The following is a 25221-nucleotide window of genomic DNA, read 5'->3' on the forward strand; positions in this document are numbered from 1 at the left end:
TCCGTGTTCAAAAATGGTGTAGGGTAAACCCTGAAACTATAGGTTGCTCACATTAACTTCACCAGCGGGGAAACTTCTAGAAATAATAATTTGCAGCAAAATTATTGGTCATTTGGGTGAATGCAAGTTGATTAAGGAAAGCCAGCACAGATTAATTAGGGGCAAATCATGTTTAACTAACCTGCTGAAGCTTTTTGATGAGGGGAACAGAGAGGGTTGATGAGGTAATGCTGTTGATGTGGAGTGCTTGGACTTCCAAAGGGCATTTGATAAAGTCACATTAACATCAAAACAGTCCTGGTCCTTTCAGTGGGGAATTCTGGGATTAATTTCAAAATTAATTGTTTTCTCTAGAACTTGCGATACATTTCATGTTAAAACCACTGATATGTGATATAACCTTAACCTCCCATTTGGATAGCATTAAACCCTCACAGCTCTTGCCCTTTTGTCACAGAGTTAGAAAATATTACTCAAGGCACATTTATTCTAGTTATGAAATTGAACAGTGCATTCATTCCCACTTGTGCTTTTACAGGAATAACTGATTTGAGAATGCATCAGAGATTAAGGTACTCTATTTTCAGTAGCTCATTACTCTTTTCCTCTCTCCCTCAAAGGAGCAAGAAGAGGGGGAAAAAGCAAATTACTGCAGATGCTGGAATCTGAACCAAAAGAGAAAGCAGACAAAGAGTCATCTGGACTCGCAAAGTCAGCTCTTTTCTCTCCTTACAGATCCTGCCAGGCCTGCTGAGATTTTCCAGCATTTTCTCTTTTGGAAGAAGAAGGGGGAAATTGGTGATGGGCAGGATGAGAACTCCAGGACAGACTCAGTGAGAGGGTGGAATTTGAGCAGATTGTTTAATGAAGAAGATAACATTAAATTTTCTGTATCATTCAAAGAATCCTTCCAAATCAAGCACATAGCTTGTGGTGTCACTCAAAACTTAAATCATTTGAATCAAAAGCAGAAATAGCATTAGGAATGTACATACAAAGTTTACAGATTAATATGTGTACATTGGTTTCCTTGTTTTCTCCTCAGTGTTTTGCTTTGAAAAAGAATTGTGCTCCCCAAACATCATTTCCCCTTTTCTCCCTGGGTACAAACAATCCTCTCAAGTACTTTGCCCAAGAGGTAATTTTTCACCTGCCAACCTAAATATTGAGGGACATTTGTTAGTCCAGAAACAGGGGGTCAGGAACGGCCACCCTTGCTGATTCCACCTCCCGCTCCCCAGTACATCAAAATTAACTGAGATGTTTCTGCCCTCCTGAGATCAGCTAAATCAACATAGCTAAACTGGAATATATTTCGTTCAACTTTGCAAAGCGCATTACTATCAGGACGCATCAGAGTGCCCCATAAGTGAGTCCTCACTTACACAATTCTTTTGAAAAGCATATTAGGGTTAATAGTTACAATTCAATCAGTGCCCACTGCTGTTGGTGTCAATATCTGAAACAATGCGGATCCAGGATAAATGATCAGATTTTATGGTAGAAATGTACAACCAGGGGGATGTTGAAAATAGTCTGGGCTCTGTAGCAGGAACTGAAATTAGGACCTGGATATAAACCTGTTTGACAATATAAATGCATCTCAACCAGAACCATCATATCAAAATGACAATTTTACAATGTAAACACGGAATAGGAATCTCTCCTGAAATTCCAAACCGTCAGTTACATTGAAACATTACGTTTATTATGCTGAAAATTACCTGGATACTTTGAAGACCCCAAAAGCAGCAAAGAGCAACAAAAACTCAAAGCTGATAATCATAGAATCTTACAGTGCAGAAGGAGGTCATTCAGCCCATCGAATCTGCACCGACCACAATCCCACCCAAGCCCTATCCGCATAACCCCATGCATTTACCCTAGCTTGTCCCCCTGACACTAAGGGACAATTTAGCATGGCCAATCAACCTAACCCGCACATCTTTGGACTGTGGGAGGAAACCGGAGCACCCGGAGGAAACCCACGCAGACACGGCGAGAATGTGCAAACTCTACACAGACAGTGACCCAAGCCGGGAATTGAACCCAGGTCCCTGGCGCTGTGAGGCAGCAGTGCTAACCACTGTGCTGTCCCCATAACTAAAACATTCTTTCTGGATCTTTCAGCTTTTATCACTGTGTTGATTAAAATCATTTATTAAATTGACAGTTACAGTTAAGAAACGAACTAACATTCTAAGGGGCAAGACCAGTGATAGGTTTGGGCGGTACCCTTTGCAGTTAGCTTCTTTTTCCTAGGCCCACCTTTTTTTTAAAGGTATTTATATCAGTTATATGACCAAAGTTCACAGCCCGGATTTGCTGAGTGAATAAGGAGACTAGCGAACCGATGGTTCCCTGGGATCTGTTTGAGTGCAGGGCAGCACAGCTAATGAGATTTTCCTGCAGCCATTAAAGGAACTGGGGATAGTCCTCTGTGCAGCATCCTGCACTATGAGTTTTGGTTTCTCAGTATCAATACTCTTAGGTGACAATAAAAACGCGAGGTGTCCAGATAATCTTGGAACCAACGATTCCACTGAGCACAATGTCATAGAGGTTTACGGCTCAGAAAAGGGCCCTGTGGCCCATCGTATCTGCACTGGTCAAAGACAAACCACCCAACTATTCTAATCCCATTTCCCAGCATTTGGTCCATAGCATTGTTTGCCTCAGCATCACAATTGCACATCTAAATGCTTCTTAAATGTTATGAGAGTCGCTGCCTCCACCACTCTTTCAGACAGTGAGTTACAGACTCCCACCATCCTCTGGGTGAATTTTTGTTCCTCACATTCGCTATAAACCTCCTTACCTTAAATCTATGCTCCCTGGTCATTGAACACTCCACCTGTTTCTTCCTGTCTACTCTATCTATGCCCCTTATAATTTTGTACATCTCAATCATGTCCCCCTCAATCTCCTCTGCTCCAAGGAAAACAACCCCTGTCTATCCAATCTCCATAACTAAAACTCTCCAGCCCATGCAACATCCTGGTAAATCTCCTTTGCACCCTTTCCAGCGTTATCACATTTCTCCTATAATGTGGACTCCAGAACTGCACACACTACTCTTGGTGTGGCCTAACCAACATTTTATATAGTTCCAGAATAACCTCCCTGCTCTTAGGCTCTATGTCTCGGCTAATAAAGATGTATACTATATGGCTTTTTAACTACTTTATCTATCTATCCTGCTACCTTAAGGGACTGGTGTCCCTCTGATACTCGGTGCTTCCCAGGACCCTGCCGTTCATCATGTATCCCTTTGCCTTGTTTGTCCTGCCCAAGTGCATTATCTCTCACTTATCTGGAATGAATTCCATTTGCCTCTGATCAGCCCATCTGACCAGCCCGATTATATGCTCCTGTAATCTAAGGCTATCCTCTTCACTGTTTACCACTTCACCAATTTTCATATCATCCGCAAACTTATTGATCAACCCTCCTACATTCAAGTCTAGATCATTTATATAAACCACAAACAGCAAGGGCCCAACACTGATCCCAGCGGGACCCCAGTGGTCACAGTCTTCCGGTCAGAAAAACATCCTCGACCATCACGCTCTGCTTCCTGCCACTCAGCCAATTCTGGATCCAATTTGCCAAATTTCCTTGGATCCCGTGCGCTCTTACTTTCAGTATCAGTCTCCCATATGGGATCTTGTCAAAAGCACTTTGGAAGAGTTTATGGGTCTCAGGACTTCACGTGGTTGTACTGCTTTGCTGATATTATTTCCCTACCTTTATAATACAAGTTATTGTTTCTATGACATTCAAAGCACAGATTTGTAAAAAAAACAGTATCATCACATGGAATTCAATCATAGAAATCCATTTTTTCTGGGGGGGTGGGGGGGGGGGTGGGGGGTGGGGCGAGGCGGGGGGGGAGGTGGCGGGGATGGGGGGAGGCGGTGGGGGGAGGCAGTGGGGGGGGGGGCAGTAGTGGCTGTTGTTTGGGGATCTTGTGCCACAACATGGTGTTTTCATTTTAAATTCACCCCTGACCATGAGAGGTCTTAAAAACTGCTTCACCCGAATGAAAAGCTGCAGGTCCTATCTTCTGTCACTAGAGGGAGACCTGACAATATTTAAAAAGTTTATTTATTAAAGTTTATTTATTCGTGTCACAAGTAGGCTTACATAGAGGCCTCAGTGCAGGATTATGATGATGAACAATACAAAACTGATTGATAAATCTTGTTAAATGATGAAAAACATCAACCAACATCAATTTTGATCTTGGATCCTGAACTCAAACGTTCCCACTTCTCTGCTATCTCTCTTAGGTTATAGGCAATAAAAAGTTGTGGAACTGAATCGTAATAGTGGTCAGGCGGACTGCGTATGAAGGATGATTCTGTGTAAAACAGATTTTAAATTGTTAGTTAAGAGTTTCTCCTCATCAAAGTAACAGAATCCTTTGTCTAACTGTCTGTGGTGCTGGGTAAAAGAAAGAAGAACATTTAAATAGTACCTTTCATGACTTCACTTTATACCCAATGAAACACTTATAGTTTGGAGTGAGGGATTGATTTTGTAAATTTGCATAAGTTTTAGTGAGAACCATGAAGTGGGATGTTACTACACACGAGAGCTGAGGGCACCTTGTCTTGGCAGCACAAACACGCAGTGCCATAGTCATAAACAAGGGCTTAATGTCCCCTTCAGCAAATACTTTTATTTGTGCTCGAGTGGATGACACTAGCATGGTAGTATTTACTGGTGTGGAGATGCCGGCGTTGGACTGGGGTAAACACAGTAAGAAGTTTAACAACACCAGGTTAAAGTCCAACAGGTTTATTTGGTAGCAAAAGCCACACAAGCTTTCGGAGCTGCAAGCCCCTTCTTCAGGTGAGTGGGAATTCTGTTCACAAACAGAGCTTATAAAGACACAGACTCAAATTACATGAATAATGGTTGGAATGCGAATACTTACAACTAATCAAGTCTTTAAGAAACGAAACAATGTGAGTGGAGAGAGCATCAAGACAGGCCAAAAAGATGTGTATTGTCTCCAGACAAGACAGCCAGTGAAACTCTGCAGGTCCACGCAACTGTGGGAGTTACAAATAGTGTGACATGAACCCAATATCCCGGTTGAGGCCGTCCTCGTGTGTGCGGAACTTGGCTATCAGTTTCTGCTCAGCGACTCTGCGCCGTCGTGTGTCGCGAAGGCCGCCTTGGAGAACGCTTACCCGAATATCAGAGGCCGAATGCCCGTGACCGCTGAAGTGCTCCCCAACAGGAAGAGAACAGTCTTGCCTGGTGATTGTCGAGCGGTGTTCATTCATCCGTTGTCGCAGCGTCTGCATAGTTTCCCCAATGTACCATGCCTCGGGACTTCCTTTCTTGCAGCGTATCAGGTAGACAACGTTGGCCGAATTGCAAGAGTATGTACCGTGTACCTGGTGGATGGTGTTCTCACGTGAGATGATGGCATCTGTGTCGATGATCCGGCACGTCTTGCAGAGGTTGCTGTGGCAGGGTTGTGTGGTGTCATGGTCACTGTTCTCCTGAAGGCTGGGTAGTTTGCTGCGGACAATGGTCTGTTTGAGGTTGTGCGGTTGTTTGAAGGCAAGAAGTGGGGGTGTGGGGATGGCCTTGGCGAGATGTTCGTCTTCATCAATGACATGTTGATCGTTGTCCAGTACTTCCCCGGAGCGGAGAAGCTACGGCATCTCCTCCGGAGCCTTCAACATGTCATTGATGAAGACGAACATCTCGCCAAGGCCATCCCCACACCCCCACTTCTTGCCTTCAAACATTATTCATGTAATTTGAGTCTGTGTCTTTATAAGCTCTGTTTGTGAACAGAATTCCCACTCACCTGAAGAAGGGGCTAAGAGCTCCGAAAGCTTGTGTGGCTTTTGCTACCAAATAAACCTGTTGGACTTTAACCTGGTGTTGTTAAACTTCTTACAGTATTTACTGGGACAGCACAGTGGTTAGCACTGCTGCCTCACAGCGCCAGGGACCCAGGTTCAATTCCGGCCTCAGGTCACTGACTGTGTGGAGTCTGTATTTTCTCCCTGTGTCTTCTGGATGCTCCGGTTTCCTCCCACAGTCCAAAGATGTGCAGATTAGGTTGATTGGCCATGCTAAATTGACCCTAGTGTCCGGGGGATTAGCTGGGTAAATGTGTGGGGTTACGGGAATAGGGCCTGGTGGGATTGTGGTCGGTACAGAACTGATGGGCCAAATGGCCTCCTTCTGTATTGTCGGGATTCTATAGCTCAAAAGAAGATGAACTAAATGGATCACGTATCCAGTCTAAATCTTTCATACTCGTGGAGGGCAAGTAGCATTCAAACTTCTCTTCAATGGTTTAAGATGTGGAGGTGAGGTTGACTATGGTTTTATCAGCAGGATTTGCTGATGCCAATTTCAACATCTCACACAGCACACAAGCCCCTTAACCAATGTAAAAAATCCAGACCATGCATGCGCAGGAGGTCCAAGGTTCATCGGAGCTAGGAGATGCTGACTATGGAGCTGAAGACAAAGGCTAGATTTCCTTAGACTCCTTTCTTAATTGTAGCATCGGAGGGACCAGGACAAGATTATTGGTGATCTGGACACCTAGAAACATGAAGCTCTCAACCATTTCCACTTCATCCCCGTTGAGGTAGACCGGGGCATGTCCTGTACTACGCTTCCTGAAGTCAATGACTATTTCCTTTGTTTTACTGACATTGAGGGAGAGATTATTATCATTGCACCGTTTCACCAGATTCTCTATCTCTTTCCTGTACTCCATCTCATCATTGTTTGCAATCCGACTCACCACAGTGCTGTCATCAGCAAACTTGAAAATCGCATTGGAGCAGAATTTGGCTACGCAGTCATAAGTGTATCAGGAGTATAGTAAGGGGCTGAGGACACAGTGCGGGGCACTGATGTTGAAGATAATCGTGGAGGTGTTGTTGTTGTCTATCCTTACTGATTGCCATCTGTGGGTTATGAAGTTTAAGATCTGGTGACAGAGGGAGGAGCCAAGTCCTAGGCCACGGAATTTGGAGATGAGTTTTGTAGGAATAATGGTGCTGATAGTAACAACAAGGCTAACCTACCCAACCCTCAGAGGCTGTGGAGGTGAGGGACCTATATACATTGAGAGAATAGAAAGATTTACAGTATAGTGGTCACTGTTATGTACCTACTTTAAGCCTTGGTCAAAACTTGGGGTGGTGGTACATAGCCAGAGGGAATCGCAGGAGGAGCAAAAATAACCATCAATATATGTCTGTGTTACATGATAATATAAAATATCTAACAAATCTGTGTAACAAAGTGAAATCTAATATCATTAATCATTGAAATTATGCTTTCACCTATGATATTCATTACTGTAAGAAAATTGAAAACTAACATTTAAAACTGCCACATCAATTCTGAACTGTACCCCCACCCTGTCACCCCAGGACAAGAACTACCCTTTCCATATTTGATTACTAGCCTGACCTCAAGCTGTACCTAGCTATTCTATGTCACTCCTTGCCTGAGAAAAATATGAATGTCATAGTGTTTGCTAATGTGAAGTACTATCCCTAAAAAGCACTCCGGTAATCTCATGCCCTAATTACTCACTGGACATTACCTACACTCCAGCTGCAATTTACAACCGGAACTTTTGTGTGGCATCTGCTAAAGGTTTCACACTGGAAGAAACCTCGATTCCTGTCCCTTCCTCTTACAGGACGAGCACTTTGGTACTGTGTGCTGGGTTCCTGACATTCAAAGCTGAGTATAGATAATTCCATCCTGTTACATCTTTCACTTGCTCATTTCCACACAAGCAAACACTATGGTTCACAACTTAATTGAATGTAAACACTGTTTGAAGAGAAGACCTGCAACCAGTGACTTAGCAAATATTCCTCACCGAGCCGGCAATGTCAGTGGTGCATGGTGTGCGTTTTGGACCTGAACCAGCCCACACCCTTAAAGGTGGAATTGGAAAACTTGGGAATGGAGTCGGGAATCCCAGCATTGGGTCCCAACCACCATTTTAAAAGGGTTCCTGAGTCATCCTGATTCAATGAAAATCCATGACATAATCTCAGGATAATGGGGTGGCCATTTCACACTGGGAAAAGGCAATATCTCTTTCCTCTATACCAGAAGACTGTACATGCCCAGTTGATGAATACATTCAAACTGAGATTAATCGATCATTGGACACTATGGGAATCAAAGAAAATAAGAACGCTGGGGATAATGTGGGAGATCAGCCATGATCTCTTAATGGGAGAGCAAGCTCGAAGAGCCTATTCCTGCTCTCACTCCTTTTGTTCTTGTGTCTGTCAATGGTTCATAAGCCTGGTTAGAAATTAGAGTAACATTCACTCCATCTGTCACAGCAGTGCATGGTTATGTAGGTTTAACATTAACCATTGAAGAACCATGCTAGACTTGATTCATTAACTCTGTTTCTCTCTCTCCACTGATGTGGCCAGACTGGCAGAGTTTTTCCAGCAATTCCTGTTCTTATTTCAGATTTCCAACAACTCCACTATCTTATTAAAATCATCTAGGATCATATTGAATGACAGGAAAGTCTTGAAGAGTCAACAGGCCTGCTCCTGCACCTATTTTTTTATGTCCCCAAGATAGTAAGTTTCAACAGGGAGCATCACTCAGCATGTTCTGTGGCAAAGGCTAAGCAGGAACATGCAGGCACTGAGTTGGTTCAAGTCCTCCTTCGGCTGAAATCTAGTGCTAGGACCCTTCTACACAAGCACATTGCTGTTTAGGTTTGACTGCCTGCTGGTTCATTCGAGGGTGCCCAAAGCACACTGCAAGGTGTGGGTACACGTGTAGGGGAGTTTTCTAGACTGGTTGTGGTCCAGTAATCTGCATCCACACCGGCATCTGAAGCAAAGGTACAATTTGCAGAGGTTCAAAGAACAGTTTCAGTACCTCTGTTTGCTGTACTAGAGGCTGCCAACCCACAGCAGCTTCTCTTGTCTGGCTTCACATGCTGGCAAAGCGAACAAGAGCCAATATACAGGATTTCACTGCCATCATTACAATTCAGAGATCTACTCCAGAGCACTCGATCATTACTGAATCATCACCCAGGGTGCAGTTTCTCACACCCTTGCACATTTACTGGCAACTCCAGCCCTGAATATTGCTGGCCACTCCTTGTGTACGAGATAGTTATTAAGGATAAAGTAGAGTGAATACTATTGAAGTTTCAGTGTATTGCCTCCTAGGAGCTAAAGCATTTTGATTATTTGAGATTGTGAAAAGCTGACAGGATTGAATAGTTGTGGGACAGTAATAATGAGAGCAGCTACTGAGATCTCAAGTCAATGTAAAGTGTTTCCATAGATTGTGCAGCTGTTTTTCAGACTGGAGCAACAATCGTCGGGTGGCCTATTCCTGCACCTAATTCATATGTACATTAAAGGCATTAATATTATTTTCATCACCTGGTTGTTTAGGTCCCTTCCATAAATAACAACACAGTGATGTTTGAATTACTGTGTTCTCTGCAACTTTCAGTGGCAACATCAAAACAGGCTTGGTAGAAAACTGAGTAGATTTGAATCTACTCGGGCATTATTCCTTCATCTGGAGTATCACTTGAATTATACGTTGACAGATGTGGCTACAAGTAAGAACCACACATTTGAAACTCCCCATATGAACCAACATTCTGGAGGTTACCAGTGACCAGAAACTAAACTGCACTAAACGTATCAATACTGTGGCTACAAGAACAGGTCAGAGACTGTGAATTCAGTGCAGAGTAACTCACCACCTGACTCCCCAGAGCCTGTCCAAGATACAAATCAGGAATGTTATGGAATACTCTCCACTTGTCTGGCTGAGTGCAACTCCAACAATACTCAGAGAACTGGACATCATTCAGGAGAAAGAAGCCCACTTTAGAACATAGAACATTACAGCGCAGTACAGGCCCTTCGGACCTCGCTTTTGCGCCGACCTGTGAAACTAATCTAAAGCCCATCTAACCTACACTATTCCAATATCATCCATATGTTTATCCAATAACCATTTAAATGCCCTTAATGTTGGCGAGTCCACTACTGCTGCAGGCAGGGCATTCCACGCCCTTACTACTCTCTGAGTAAAGAACCTACCTCTGACATCTGTCCTATATCTCTCACCCCTCAATTTAAAGCTATGTCCCCTCGTGCTAGCCATCACCATCCGAGGAAAAAGGCTCTCACTGTCCACCCTATCTAATCCTCTGATCATCTTGTATGCCTCTATTAAGTCACCTCTTAACCTTCTTCTCTCTAACGAAAACAACCTCAAGTCCCTCAGCCTTTCCACATAAGACCTTCCCACCATACCAGGCAACATCCTGGTAAATCTCCTCTGCACCCTTTCCAATGCTTCCACATCCTTCCTATAATGCGGCGACCAGAACTGTACGCAATACTCCAAGTGCGACCGCACCAGAGTTTTATACAGCTGCAACATGACCTCATGGCTCCGAAACTCAATCCCTCTACCAATAAAAGCTAACACACCGTACGCCTTCTTAATAACCCTATCAACCTGGGTGCCAACTTTCAGGGATCTATGCACATGGACACCAAGATCTCTCTGCTCGTCCACACTACCAAGTATCTTACCATTAGCCCAGTACTCTGTATTCCTGTTACTCCTTCCAAAGTGAATCACCTCCCACTTTTCCGCATTAAACTCCATTTGCCACCCCTCAGCCCAGCTTTGCAGCTTATCTATGTCCCTCTGTAACCTGCAACATCCTTCCGCACTGTCCACAACTCCACCGACTTTAGTGTCATCTGCAAATTTACTAACCCATCCTTCTACGCCCTCATCCAGGTCATTTATAAAAATGACAAACAGCAGTGGCCCCAAAACAGATCCTTGCGGTACACCACTAGTAACTGAACTCCAGGATGAACATTTCCCATCAACCACCACCCTCTTCTTACAGCGAGCCAATTTCTGATCCAAACCGCTAAATCCCCCTCAATCCCATGCCTCCGTATTTTCTGCAATAGCCTACCGTGGGGAACCTTATCAAACACTTTACTGAAATCCATATACACCACATCAACTGCTTTACCCTCATCCACCTCTTTGGTCACCTTCTCAAAGAACTCAATAAGGTTTGTGAGGCACGACCTACCCTCCACAAAACCGTATTGACTATCCCTAATCAAATTATTCCTTTCTAGATGATTATAAATCCTATCTCTTTAATTGGCATCCCTTTCACAAACTATGAATTCTATGATTCTAAGCATTCATTCCCTCCGCCACCAGCGAACATTGGCAGCAGTGTGTACCATCTACAAAATGCATGCAGGAATTCACCAAGGATCCTTAGACAGCGCCTTCCAAACCACAACCGCTACCATCTAGAAGGACAAGAGCAGCAGATACCTGGGAATACCAACACCTGGAGGTTCCCCTACAAGTTATTCACCATCCTGACTTGGAAATATGTCGCCATTCCTTCATTGCCTCTGGTTCAAAATCCTGGAACTCCCTCCCTAACAGCACTGTGGGTGTACCTACAACACATCGACTGCAGTAGTTCAAGAAGGCAGCTCATCACAGTTTTATTGAGGGCCATTAGGGATGGGCAACAAATGCTGGCCTGGCCAGTGATGCTTACAACCCATGAAAGAATAAAAAGAATGCAACAGTGCACTCCATTTTTATTTTCTTTGTGCACTTGTTGCCACCAGAGACCAGTAGTATCTCCAGAGAAATAATGCAAATGACTGTGTCATGGTGGGGAACCTAGATGGATAGTCCCTCCTGGAGTAAGGGCTGGGGTGTGGGTGCAGAATGCATGTTCAGCTTTCTCTGTTTAGGTGGCATTAGCTGGATTGTCAAGATCGAAAGTAATAATCCTGGTGTCAGATGAGTGCTGCCCATCATGATCTGCCTACCCTGCGTACTTCTAGTAGACGTTTCTAACGACAGCACTAACAAATGACCTCCGCAAAGTCATACTCCAAGCAGGCTGTGCTGAAAGTATTAGAGCACGGATGCTATTTTAGCATCTGAATGGCACCAAAACTATGAATACTGCAGCAATATTAAATAGAGCACATTGTTGGACAGGAAGCAAAGTTGTACATGCAATATATTGGTTACATCTTTCAGCCACTAATTTGACTACATTTTGACATTTCAACCCATTATTGAAATAAATGAACAGCAAACCCATTGCAAAAGATTTCAGAATCTTGATTTTAATGGGTACACAGGTTTTCCATGTATATTAAAGTTGTGCTCATACGGTCAGAATATTGTGTATATGCTAACCAATGATGCCCGCCATTTTGCTAGTTAGATAAACAGAAAAGAGTTCAATTTGCAGGGCTAAAGAACTTTCCTCCCATTCTTACTTAGGGAATTATTTTATATCTGAGTAGGACTATCTTCAGGCTACTGTTGTGTTGGTGGGAAGCTGCTGATAGAGTCAAAGAGGGAACCGACATGAGAAAATAACCTTTCTCTTACCAGAATTGCCTGTTACAACCACATCTGTCTATGGTAATATGATGTGGAGATGCCGGCGTTGGACTGGGGTAAGCACAGTAAGAAGTCTCATAACACCAGGTTAAAGTCCAACAGGTTTATTTGGTGCCACAAGCTTGTGCTACCAAATAAACCTGTTGGACTTTAACCTGGTGTTGTAAGACCTCTTACTATGGTACATGGGCAGGAGTGACTCTTTATCAGTTATTATGAAGACTTTAAGGGAGCAAGAGTTGAACAGGCAGGAGCCAAACAAATCTTCACCGTGGCAGCGTAAAGCAAGATTTTAATTTCCAGCTTTCTGTCTGAAACTGGTGGAAAGTGGCAGCTGATCAGACGGGGTAATGTTGGATAGCTGGGGACCATCCCAGAGGAAGCCAATCCTCTGGAATGCCAATTGGGGTGGGAGTGGGGAATGTGTGTGCAGCCCAGGGTAGGGGCAGCCTCAACTTTCCCAGCGGGGCCAGGTTGAACAGTCCTGCCCTCTTGGTCCCAGATTTCTCCCCTTCGGTTTGTTTGGTGGGAATCCCTTTTAGGCTTCTTGTTTAAAATAACAATGAAGTTCCAAAGGTACGGCAGGACCTGTAAATAATCCTGGTGAGCCATCCTCGGAGTCTAATTTAACAGAAGTAAAGGCATACTGTGCCAGTTTGTGCCCAGTTAAGATAACTACAATACAGTCGAGAGCCAGTCAACTATTAATGGTGCTGAAATTCTGTGAGGTTCTCGTGGTCTGCTACAGTAACACCACCAGAGATCAGCAGCATCTCCACAGAAATAACGTTAGCGACTGAGTTATGGTGGGTAACTTTAGAGAATTTACAATTCATTAGAAACCAAAACCCATCCTTCACAGAATTCTACGTTGTTGACATTTAGAATCATAAAACCAGACTCAACCTGCCAGTTTATCGACCTCAATTATAAATGCTCATGTCTGTTTATATTTTTAATATTTAAGAAGAAAATAGGTTTCTAGACTCTAGATTCTAAAGGTGTCAAGGGGTATGGGGAGAACAAGGGAGTATGGCTATGAGATAGAGGATCAGCCATGATCATATTGAATGGTGGAGCAGGCTAGAGGGCCAAATGGCCTACTACTATTTTCTATGTTTCTCCAACTGTCTTGGGGACAGTTTGGGGTCATGCTCCCAAAGCCTCAATCAATGTCCTCTGGAAACTCCCATCAGAAAATGTGCAAGGGTGGTTCGCGGAGACTTACCCTGTGATCCCTCCTTGTTGCGAAATATTGCTCGTCTGACACTGAATAGCTTTTGAAATACTCTATGCTGTAGATGATAGACACAAAACTTGAGTCCTGCCCTTTCCCAGGCACAGAGTGCCTTGTCTCCAAAACATTCTGCTACTTAAGTTCTTAGAGTGATTTTCTCGTGGAATTAGTTTGGGATAAGGGAAGGATTTGTCATAAAAAGAATCTATATTTAGTTTTCAAACCTGGAGATAAATGAGAGCGGATGTTAACAACAAAATAATGAACTATTTCATTTAACTAATCTTAGAAATAGGATTTTCGTCAGAGAAAGCCGAGATTGTTTGCGCTAAAAGGAATAGTGTTGTGATTTGTTGAAAAGCTCCCCAGGGCTCCAATCGCTGAATAACCCAGCTGTTGAATTGCACTTTGTGATAATTCTCCAGCTTTGGAGCCGTGCTAAGAATCCTGAATAACGTCACTGGGTGTAGGAGGTGTGTGCTGTTGACAAACAAGGCTGAGACACAGTAAATGGGGATGGAATGATGCATCCTCATCACCGTTCTGTAGTGAGTAAAAATTGTCTCACCAAAAGAAAAGAACAATTTAGCCAGACCAAGGTCCGATCTTGGTCAGCAATGATCCATTATTCCTCTGTTACTAATTTTGAGCTCAGTGTGATTGGCAACCTTCCAAAAGGGAGAGAATTAGTGGTGTTAATTCATTCGTATCTAAGACCAATGTCTGAGTCACTGTGATAAATTTATGTTTGATAGTTATGTAGTAATGATCAAGAATGATACCAGCATTTGGAAATGTTAATGATCAGCAAACACTGAACAGGTTAGGACTGTTTTTTTCTCCCTGTCAGAGTGAAGGCTGAGCAGTGATGGAGCTTTTTAAAATGATGAAAGGGTTTGATCGGGTAGCCGTAGAGAAGATGTTTCCATCTGAAGGGGACCAGAACTAGAGGTCATAAACATTAAAAAGGGGCGACATGGTCACTCAGCGGTTAGCACTGCTGCCTCACAGCTCCAGTGACCCGGGTTCAATTCCGACCTCTAGTGACTCTGTTTGGAGTTTGCATGTTCTTTCCGTGTCTGGGTGGGTTTCCTCCCATTTTCCAAAGATGTGCTGGTTAGGTGGATTGGCTATGCTAAATTGCCTATTAGTGTCCCAAGGTGGGTAGGTTAGATGGATTAACAATGGGAAATGTGTAGGGTTACGGGGTAGAGGGCCTGGGTAAGATGCTCTGTCAGAGAGTTGGTGCAGACGCAATGGGCCGAATGGCCTCTTCTGTGCTGTCGGGATTCTATGAAAACACCAGGAATTCAGAAGAAACGTCTTCATCCAGAGCAATTACAATGTGGTACTCACTACGACAGTCATTTAGGTGAACGATATAGATGCATTTAAGGAAAAGCGGAATAAGTCTACCAAGGAAAAAAGAATAAAAGATGTGCTAGTAGGGTTAGATGAGTTAAAGTGGGAGGAGGCTCATGTGGAGCATAAGAATGTGTGGTATTGTCATGGATTTTATTCTCGCACCTCATCATTGATGGTTTTTTCGGGGTGGCTGAACCAACTCCTGAAATGCAGGATGCCAGAATTCATCTCATTGACTTTAAACTTCTCCTGTGACAGCCTTCAGTGAGAATGGGAAGTCACTGCGGGAGCAATTATACCCACCGACTTGCTGAACGCAAGGCAGTGTGTTGATATGTGCATGCATTACTTGTCAGTGCCAGCTCATTGTGGAGGATTGATAGTGGTTAGCTGTGAAGTGACCATCTTAATGAACCCTGGTGGATGAACACTGACCAATGCTAAAGGAAAAAATGTATAAAAACCATGAGAACAGAAAACATTGGAAATGTACAGATTTGGTCATTCTGCCTGACGCCCCCAAGTGAAGAGAGTGGCACAGTGTAAAGTACAGGGTACTTTACCTGTGTGGAAAATGGCCCAATCTATTTCTCTCCAGCAATTTCACCTTCGCCCTGATGTGTTTGTGAATCATTAACCTTTTTTTCAGATGTGGACTGGCTTCTTTTGTTTATCCTGCATTTATAAAATCTATGAGGTTCAGCACAAGGTCAGGTGAAGAGGGCTGCACAGTTTTATTTCCAAAGAGCCAATCAATGTAATTTAAACCCCTCAACCTGACTTACCTCCCTGACTGCACCCCCCCCCCCACCGCCCTCCTGATCTGACCCTGATACTCCGTGACCTGACTACCCCCTGACTACCCCCACCAACCTGACACTAATACCGCCCCCCCTGACCCAACTACCCACTGACTGCTCTGTGACCTGACACTAATACCCACCCCCTGACCTGACTACCCCTTGATTGCTCCCCCATTCTGATCCTGATAACCCACTTACTTGACTGCCCCTGACCTAACCTGTCTGCCCCTACCCTGACCTGATTACTCCTGACTACCTGATTACCCCACTGACCTGACCACACAGCCTCCCCACCCCCCCACGCCAACCAACAATTCCCTCCACCCCACCCCCCAATCTCACCTAGATACACATTGATTCAGTCACATGTACACTTACTGGTGCACTCACCCACTTGACTGCTGTAAAAAAAATGGGAATTGTCCTCTCCCTCTCCTGTTCACCACCTCCCCCCCCCCCCCCCCCCCCCCCCCCCCCCCCTCCTTTAAGTTAGAAACGCTGAGCTGCCCATTGCTGTGTCAATCGGGGTTTGGGAAAAATGGGCAATAGAATCCAGTCGGGACCATCTTCATGGGCAGCCACTAACTGGAAACTTTGGGCCAATATCTTATTGTCCTTTGTAACCTGAGAGGCACCTCAGGTCTCACCTTTGTGAAAAACATGCCTAAAGTTCCACTTCATAACTGTGACCCCTCATTCTTTGTTGTTCCATCTTATGGTGATTGTTGCTATTTAGTTATCATCATGCAATGTTTGTTTATATTTTGAAGAACTCTTCTGCATTTATTTTCCGTTACCAACCGTATTTTTTTAAAATCTTGTCATTATCTTGAGGCAGACGGGACGATGAGTTAAAATGGTGCTGTGCATTTACTAGGTTCAAACTTGTCAGCCTTCCACATAATCTAATCAAGCATTATAAACATAATAACGTGTGTAATGCAGAAGCCACTTATCCCATTGATTTGGCTCCGTGCAAACAGTAGGGATAATCAACTCACTCTGACCCTCCACAATATTAACTTAATTACGGGGCAGGATAGTCACAGATGAAAATCTTGAAACCTCACTCTCACTCCTGGAGACCATTGTGCCTCGAGAGACAGAAATCCTGTCATTGGAGCAATTCGCTTTAGAAACTTTATTAAGGAACACTGCAGAATGCAGAAAGAGTTAATAGTTACCTCGATTTCAGTGCTATCTTGTTGAGTCTGTTCTGTTCCATTCTGTTCAGTTCCATTCTTTTCCAACAAATGAGTCTGTTCTGATCCACCACCAAGCCTGTTCTGTTCTGTTCCAAACTTGTTCTCACAGTCAGTGGCTACACTATTTTTATACCTAATTAGGCAGAAAGTCATTGCGTTATTCCATAGGTCCCGTACACAATGACTATCTGCTTATACAAAATTAAATTCCACAAAATTAAACCGAGATGAGTCAGGGTAGTAGGCAGAGTCAAATACTCATCCTGACACTGCAGTATCAACAAAGCTGCCACTTCACCCTAATAACGGAAACAGCTTTTTTCTGGGCTAAAAGTAATTTGCACCATACGCCAAGAAATAAAACTAGAAATGTAACAATATGCTGGCCTTTGCAACAGAATTGGTGATCTACAGTAATCATCCATAATAGTGAAATGTTAAGGCAGGAGAGGAGACCTGTAAGTGTAGGAACCTAACTTGTACCTTGTAGATGATAGGCTGTGGGGAGTCAGAAGATCACCTCACTGCAGAATATCCACCCGTTTACTTGCTCTTGGAGCCATAGTGTTCATGTTACTGACCCTGTTCAGTCTTGAATCAATTGTGACCCTTTGAGGTGTTGCTGGGGCTTGGAAATGGTGTTCTCATTGAAAATCAAGGGGAGGTGATTAAATTCTCTCTCATTGGAGATGGTCATTGCCTAGTATTGGTTGCTTGAGTGCTACTTGTCACCTGTCAGTATAAACCTGGATATTGTCCAGGTCATGCTGTGTGTGAGTATGAATTGCTTCATTATCTGAAGTGTTACAAATGGAGCTGAGCACTCTGCAAGCATCATCGAACAGCACCTACCTGTGATGGCACAATTCAGATTGGTGAATTGAGCAAAGAGTCATGAACATCAACTCACCCTTTACATTACAGGACAGTGTATTTCTTGTAGCAGCATAATACCCTATCCTTTGGTTATCCCTATAGCCATTTCACCAGTGGTGTTACTGGTATCATTGCTCTGGCAGATAGTAAATTGTCGAGAACATTTATGAAGGTCTTTATCAAAGATTGTACCATGCATTCCCAAATAACCTACTTTGTTTATGCCTGGATGCTTGAAAACAAATTGCAGGTGAATGGATGTTTCAGCAGCAACATTTAGATTGCACCATCGTAAAACATTTCTAGGTATTTCTCACGAGCCATCAAACAAAATTTGACACTGAGCCACATAATGATATTAGGACAGGTGATGAAAAGCTTAGTCAATAAGGTTGGTTTCAAGGATTATCTTCCAGAAGGAGAGACAGAGAATTTGAGACGGCATTGTAGCATTTAGAACCTGGACATCTGAAGGCATTCGTCATCAGTAGTGAGGTAAAAGAAATGAGGCTTGCAAAAGGCCAGAATTGGAGGAACATAGTTCTTGGAATATTGTAGGGCTGGAGAGAGTGGAACATAAGGATGAGAATTTTAAAGTTGAGATATTGCTGGGAGACGGACAGCCATTGTAAAACAGCAAGCACAGGAGTGATTGGTGAATGGGACATGATGCAAATTAGTTTATGGACTTCAGAGTTTCCAGATAAGCCTGTGTGTGCCAATTATTAAATGCTGTCACATGGACATGCTTGGTGGAAGGAAGGGAATGTGGCTTGCCAGCTGTTTATATATACTTGATAGACCATACTACACAATATTTTTTATGAAGCAATAATAATCTTCACCTGGATTAACATAATTGCCTTTATCAGTATGCCTCATGAGAGAATTCAGTTGTTTCATGGATTCTATTCAAATTATTTCATGGGATATGAGTGTCGCTGGCTCGGCCAGCATTTATTGTCCATCCCTAATTGCATTTGGGAAGATGGTGATGTGCTGCAGTCTCTGAGCTGTAGGTACACCAACAGTGTTGTTGGAGAGGGAGTTCCAGGATTTTGGCTCAGTGTCAGTGAAGGAATGGTGATATATAAGTCAGGGGATATGGTTGGCGTGGAGGGGAACTTCCAGCTGGTGGGGTTCCCGTGTGTCTGCTGCCCTTGCCCTTCTAGTGGTACTGATTGTTGTATTGGAATGTGCTGTCTAAGGAGTCTTGGTGAGTGAACCTAATTTAGACATTGTATTCCTTCGTAGTCTGACCCCATTCAGTATATTACAATTTTTTACTCCAGTGCTATCCGACACTCCCTTTGTGCACCTTGCTTCTATGTTCTAATGCTATATCTTGGTTCCGGACTCTATGTCAAATTAGTTTAAACCTTCAATATATCTGTGATCTGATTTCAGATTGGACATCCTAGGACAAGTAGTTGAGATAGCTACTTGCCAATGCCTAATGGGATAAAAAATGGTTCCAGTAAAGATTATAGTTTTGAATCAGTATCCATCCATCATGAAAGATCAGTTAGAAATTACTAAATTCATTTCAATAAATTTGCAAATATGTGAGCATGAATGCTTGCCTCAAAAATCTCAACTAATTCAAAGAAAGGAACCAGCCACCTATACCTAGTCTGCCCTACATACAGCTCCAGTACCACAACATGTGGCCTTGAAATATCGTAGTAAGTTGCGCTCTTGTTTGGGGGAAAATCTACCCAACCACAATGTTATCAGGGCATCTGGGAATGAACACTAAATACATCCTTGCTAGCATCGCTTCTATCCTGAGATGCAATTACCTTGAGTAAGGGGAACATTCGGGAAAACCACATGCAAGACCAATTCTCCAAGTAAATAGCTGAACTGAACCATGCATCAGCAGAAACTTGAGAGAATGATACAGCACTGACGGTGATCATTCAACCTATCTGACCTGTACATGCTCTTTGGAAATGTTATCTAATGAGTCCCACTCTCTTGATTTTCTTTTGGCAAGGTGTATACCAAATTCCATATAGCAGATACCATCCATCTTCATTATCCGTGTCAACACATGCTAGTGATTTATTTCATGAATGCTGACATTGTTTAAAACTTAATGTTGACTTGGTTACAGTTATTAAATATTTCATGCACCAATGAATTATACTCGGGATTTTCATTTGAGTTTAGATTGAATTGCTGAACAAACTCTTAATCAGTTTGCAATAAATGACTGCAAAACCTCCTTCTTTTTCTTTTTAAAAATCTGCAGTTTGTGAAAATTCTTATTTAAGCACATTAATTCTCCGGAAGGGCTAATGGAGATCGAGTTGTGCCCAAGATGGACATGGAAAATGGCAGAAATACACAGCTGGTCCATTGGCATCTGGAAAGAGAAACATAAAACATTGGAACCAAGTCTTTATTCATTTGCAGGCTTTTATTTACAGAGACACACACTGCATATCATGCACATCAAACAAAAAAGGACCATTCTTTCAGCCTGTGCAATAGATATATTACATATACATATTATATACATATATGTCATATCTACAGATGAGTCTCCAATTCATACCTACTACCAGAATGTAATTAACATTCAATTGATTTACACTTAACATTAATGAATGGTCTAAACCCAAAGCTTTAATCTATCCTTTTTCCTTTACTGCTTTTACCTCTGGTTTCAAGCATTAGAGGTGTTTTGCAATTATGTACCACTATTTTTCCTGTGATTTGTGGAACAGTGTCGGTGTGGAATTATGAGTGCAGTTTATTTCCCTCCCAGTAGATAATGGGATTGCAGGAATAAAAGTAGGCTATTTAGCCATTCGAGCTTTCTCCACCACTCATTGTGATCATGGCTGATCTGCGAGCTATTTGCTTTTGCCTGACATCTCTTGATATATTTTAACAAAAATCCCTCAATCTCAGTTCTAACAATAACAATTGATCTAACACCAATTGCTATTTGCCGCAGAGAGTACAAACCTTTTGATGTGGATGTGTTTCCGATGCTTCGAGTGAATATATAATTAAACATGTTTTGAAATTCTAGCTTTGCATTTGTATTCAGACATGGAAACTTTGTTCTCAGAAGCTTGATATGACAGGATAAAGGTTCCTTGGCAAGCTTACCCATTATTTTGCAGTTCCCTCTCCGAACTTTGCAAGCCCTGTGCTATAGGTCATGAATGCAGTTGTTGTTCAATGGATGCGATTTGGAAATGTCAAGGCAAATGGTGAACAACAGCTTTCACAGCAGTATGAGAGTGCAGAGTGAGAGCTGGGGCAGCTGCAGGAGGGCTTTTATTGAAAATGAGGGACACACATTAGGACTGGCAATTCTTCAAAGAAATACATCATTAATTTTTTTTGGCAGGTGCCAAGGACTGAGAGTTCTGTGCCTGTCATTTAACTCGCTCATGTCCTTATCCATATAGCCAGCCAACTCATAGGTAGCGTATCTCATCCAGCAGCCAACCTATAACTGAGGAAGGCACAAGCTTCCCAGGTCGTGGGAGCAGCAGCAGTGTAATTGCTGCCAGGAATGAAAACAGGACTAGAGGAGCAGCAACGTAACCAAGAGAACAGCTGGCAGGAATGGAGAAAATCAGAGTCCGAAATGTGAGTTTCACTGCAAACCTCACAGTTGATGCAGAACCTCCACCCAGAGATGGAGACTTTAGTGCAGTACTGTAAAAGCAGACTAGTTCGCACCTTTCCCTCACTCCCACATCTCCAGTCTGTCCTCCTGCCAGCTCTCCTGCTTCTGATTCTGTCGTAGGGGATGATAACATACAAATTCAACACTAATTTCTGCAGAAACAGAGTCTCAAGTTTTTAAAAATTTATATAAAAGACTTGAGAGAATTTGATGTGATGTATAAATCAAATATTACCATGGTTTCATATCAGTTACAAGGACTGGTATTAAAACATTCATTCACTGAGGGTGTGATTCTTGATTTAATCCATTTAAATAATAGTTTTTGATTTCTCATTTCAAATTGTGAACTCCCACATGAACGTGTACTTAATTTAGAGATTGTATAGCTTACTGAAGCCTTTTAAATTTTTGAGTGGCTGCCTGATTGTTTCTCATTGATAAAAGCCTGGATTTTTTTTGAAGGGCTTTATACTGACACTTGAATTGTAGCTGAACGTGTAAGTCAAGGTTTCTCAAACTTTTCCAGCCACAGAACCTTTTTGACCTCCCACAAGTACTGATGGAACTCAAAGAAACATTCTTATTATGTTGAAGAGTTAAACCACAATAAAGTGATTATTATTGTACAATAAGTACAAACATACAAAAACAAATTTAAAAGTATTTTCTATTTCTTACATGTATACATTTATTATAATTAAAAAGTTCTCTTACTCAACAAATACTTCCAAGTCTTAACTTATTGTAATTTTAATGGAATGAGTGATGCTGTTCCTTTGCTCACAAATTCATTTAATACTGGATGTGCGCACGCTGACACACACCCAAAAAAGCGCGCACACTCACCTCACTCATACAATCGCGCACGTACATGTATGCACACACACTCCCTATCCCACACATGCACGCACTCACTTCTCTCACACATACGCACATGCACTCACCTCTCAGGCACATATGCACGCACACACATACACACACACACACGCTCTCTTTCTCACATACACACACCCCTCTCTCGCACACACACACACACACCATATTAGACATGAGGGCTTCAGTCCACGCCATATTAGACATGAGACTTCAGCTTACATATTTTTTTACTTTTCCAATTCAATCAAATCAAGTCCAATTCAGAGTCTCAACAAGTTGAGACATTTCCGATCCAAGCCAACAAGACAGGGCCTTCACACCTGTCTTGGGCCTGATCTACATGAGCCAAGCTGATTGGAGTAGGTGTAGACTCACCTCCTCCAAGGCTTGATCTCATTTGCATCTTAGCCAAAAGGCCGAGATGCCGCTTTTAAAAATTGCTTCAAATGAAGCTTAAATGCAACCCAATGACCTCAACCAAGCGCAGCATCCGATCCATACCACACTTGATCTTAGCCAAAAGGCCGGTTCAGCTTATATTAAACATTTTGATTTATGTGTTTGCAGGTGGGAGAAGGCACCAAAGATGTAATTTTGGGTTCCTTAATTGCTTTGATAGTGGCAGAAGGTGAGGACTGGAAACAGGTGGAAATTCCTGTTCATACTAGTCCTCCACCACCCTCTCAGACTGCATCTGCGCCGATGGAAGTGGTGGCACCTCAGGCACCTGTCCTGAGCAATGTACAGCATGTGCCCAGCAAAAGAGAGTAAGTATGCAGCAACTGACAGTATTCCCTTTTGTGTATCTTGTGAAATACATTAATGGAGATCTACTGAAAGCTGAATAAAATTACATTCCATTGATTTTTGAGATTTTTATAAAATGACTTGTGTTTATATTGAACCTTTCACAATCTCACAAATAGATGTGTGATAATGGTCAGCGAGTGTTTTTATACTTTTGTAGTTAATTGGCCAAAATGATGGGGCAAACTCTTATTCAAAATCATGCTGAGTTTAACATCTCATTCTAAAGGTGGTACATTTGACAATGCAACACTCAGTCAGTATGGAGTATCTGACCTTTTTCCTGTTTCTCTTAATAGAATCCGTTTAAGCCCAGCTGCTCGCCAGATCCTGGAAACACATGGACTTGACCCAAGCAGATTTGCTCCTACTGGACCACGGGGAATCTTCACAAAAGAGTAAGTAGAAATATAATGACCATGGTTTGGAAAACTGTTCAATTTAAGCTGGGTGCTATCAGGGTTTGATAAGTTGGCCATGCCAGATGTAAACAACTGGCAAGTCCATGTGGACATACATTGTGCTGATGAGTAGGGGGAAATGTTTGAACATGTTACAACACTGCATTGCGATTTTAGATAAATGAAAGCTGTAATCAGATAACATTGTGCTAAGAAATGCTTTAAGTCACTTGCCAATGAATGGGACTGCTTAAGAAGTAACACCAAGAAAGTGTTGAACTTTGAACCAAAATAGTGATATTGTTCACAAGGAAACTGAGTTGTGGAAAAGAATATGAGTTGCATCGGGAATTTGAAAGTAAAAAAGTGTTACAAGTCAGGATGGATACTTCAAGGTGTTCTGTGAAGCTCACCTGACCTGTAATGTTTTACGTTGAATTTGGCTAGGATGAGCATGAGAGGTTTCCCTCCAGGTGTGATTCAGCTGACCCACGAGGAGCTTTTATCAAAAATAAAGTTTAATTAAGAATATTGTTGACATGTATAGTAAGACAATTAGCAAGAACTTTTAACAATTACAAACAAGAAACACAACAATCACGATAATGTATAACTCTTGAGGAATATCTCTAATGTGTTCCAACTAAAGCCAACATCCAATACACAAAACCCTCCAAATAAGCATAATACAGCATAGGTTAATGCCCACTTGTTCCCGGAATCCAGCCTCCTGGGTTGAATGCTGAAAATCCCTCAAGAAACTCAGAGGAGGTTGTAGTCGAATCCATTTCCCAAAACACAGCTTATTTAAGGCAGGATGGCAATAAGCCTCTCCTTCAGCTAACTGATAATGGTTTCAAAACCAAACAAAGAGAAGAACAGAGAGAGAGAGAGACTGCTTCTTGGCTTACTGCAAAACTGCTTCCAGCACTAACCAAAACAAAACTGAACGCCCAAAGGAAAAAACCCCTATCACCTGACTGCCACAAACAAAACTGAAAGCCTTATTACCTGACTGCCACAGCTTAGCTCCACCCCCAATGACATCACTGAAGCTGTAAGCTGCATGATTTTTAAAAAACTTTCTTAAAGGTACACTCACAAGACAAAAGTAAAAGTAATTGGAATTACGAAGTAAAAAGTAAAACAAAAAGGTAGATAATTCTTAATTAGTAAGAGTTTGAAGGGCTACGCTGAGCGGGCAGGAAAGTCAAGTTGAGCCCGAGATGAGATAAGCCATGATTGTATTAAATGGTGGAACAAGCTTGAAGGGCTGAATTGCCTACTCTTGCTCCTGGTTCTTATGTCTGCTGCTGTGCTTCAGAAGGTAAGCAGTATGGTGCCAGAGCTAAGGCCTGATCTATTTTAGGAGTCAGAAGGGAGGGTGGACCAATTACCAGAACCCGAACCACTGAACAAAGAATCAAAAGCTAAATTACTCCAGGGGTACGCAAACCAGCCGGGCACATGGCCAGAGACCTGAGGGGAG

General features: G+C 42.6%; 1 protein-coding gene across 2 annotated transcripts in view; it reads left to right on the forward strand.

The window, feature by feature from the left end:
• The window catches only part of pdhx (pyruvate dehydrogenase complex component X), a 285318-nt gene that overhangs the window by 80816 nt on the left and 179281 nt on the right, over positions 1–25221 (forward strand). For both annotated transcript variants that reach the window (XM_078220382.1, XM_078220383.1), the window contains exons 4-5: positions 23092–23291; positions 23631–23729. In XM_078220382.1, the coding sequence (XP_078076508.1) occupies positions 23092–23291; positions 23631–23729 (299 nt within the window). The remainder of the gene's footprint in view (positions 1–23091; positions 23292–23630; positions 23730–25221) is intronic.

The sequence above is a fragment of the Mustelus asterias genome, chromosome 9 (assembly GCF_964213995.1).
Source record: "Mustelus asterias chromosome 9, sMusAst1.hap1.1, whole genome shotgun sequence".
NCBI classification, from domain to species: Eukaryota; Metazoa; Chordata; class Chondrichthyes; order Carcharhiniformes; family Triakidae; genus Mustelus; species Mustelus asterias.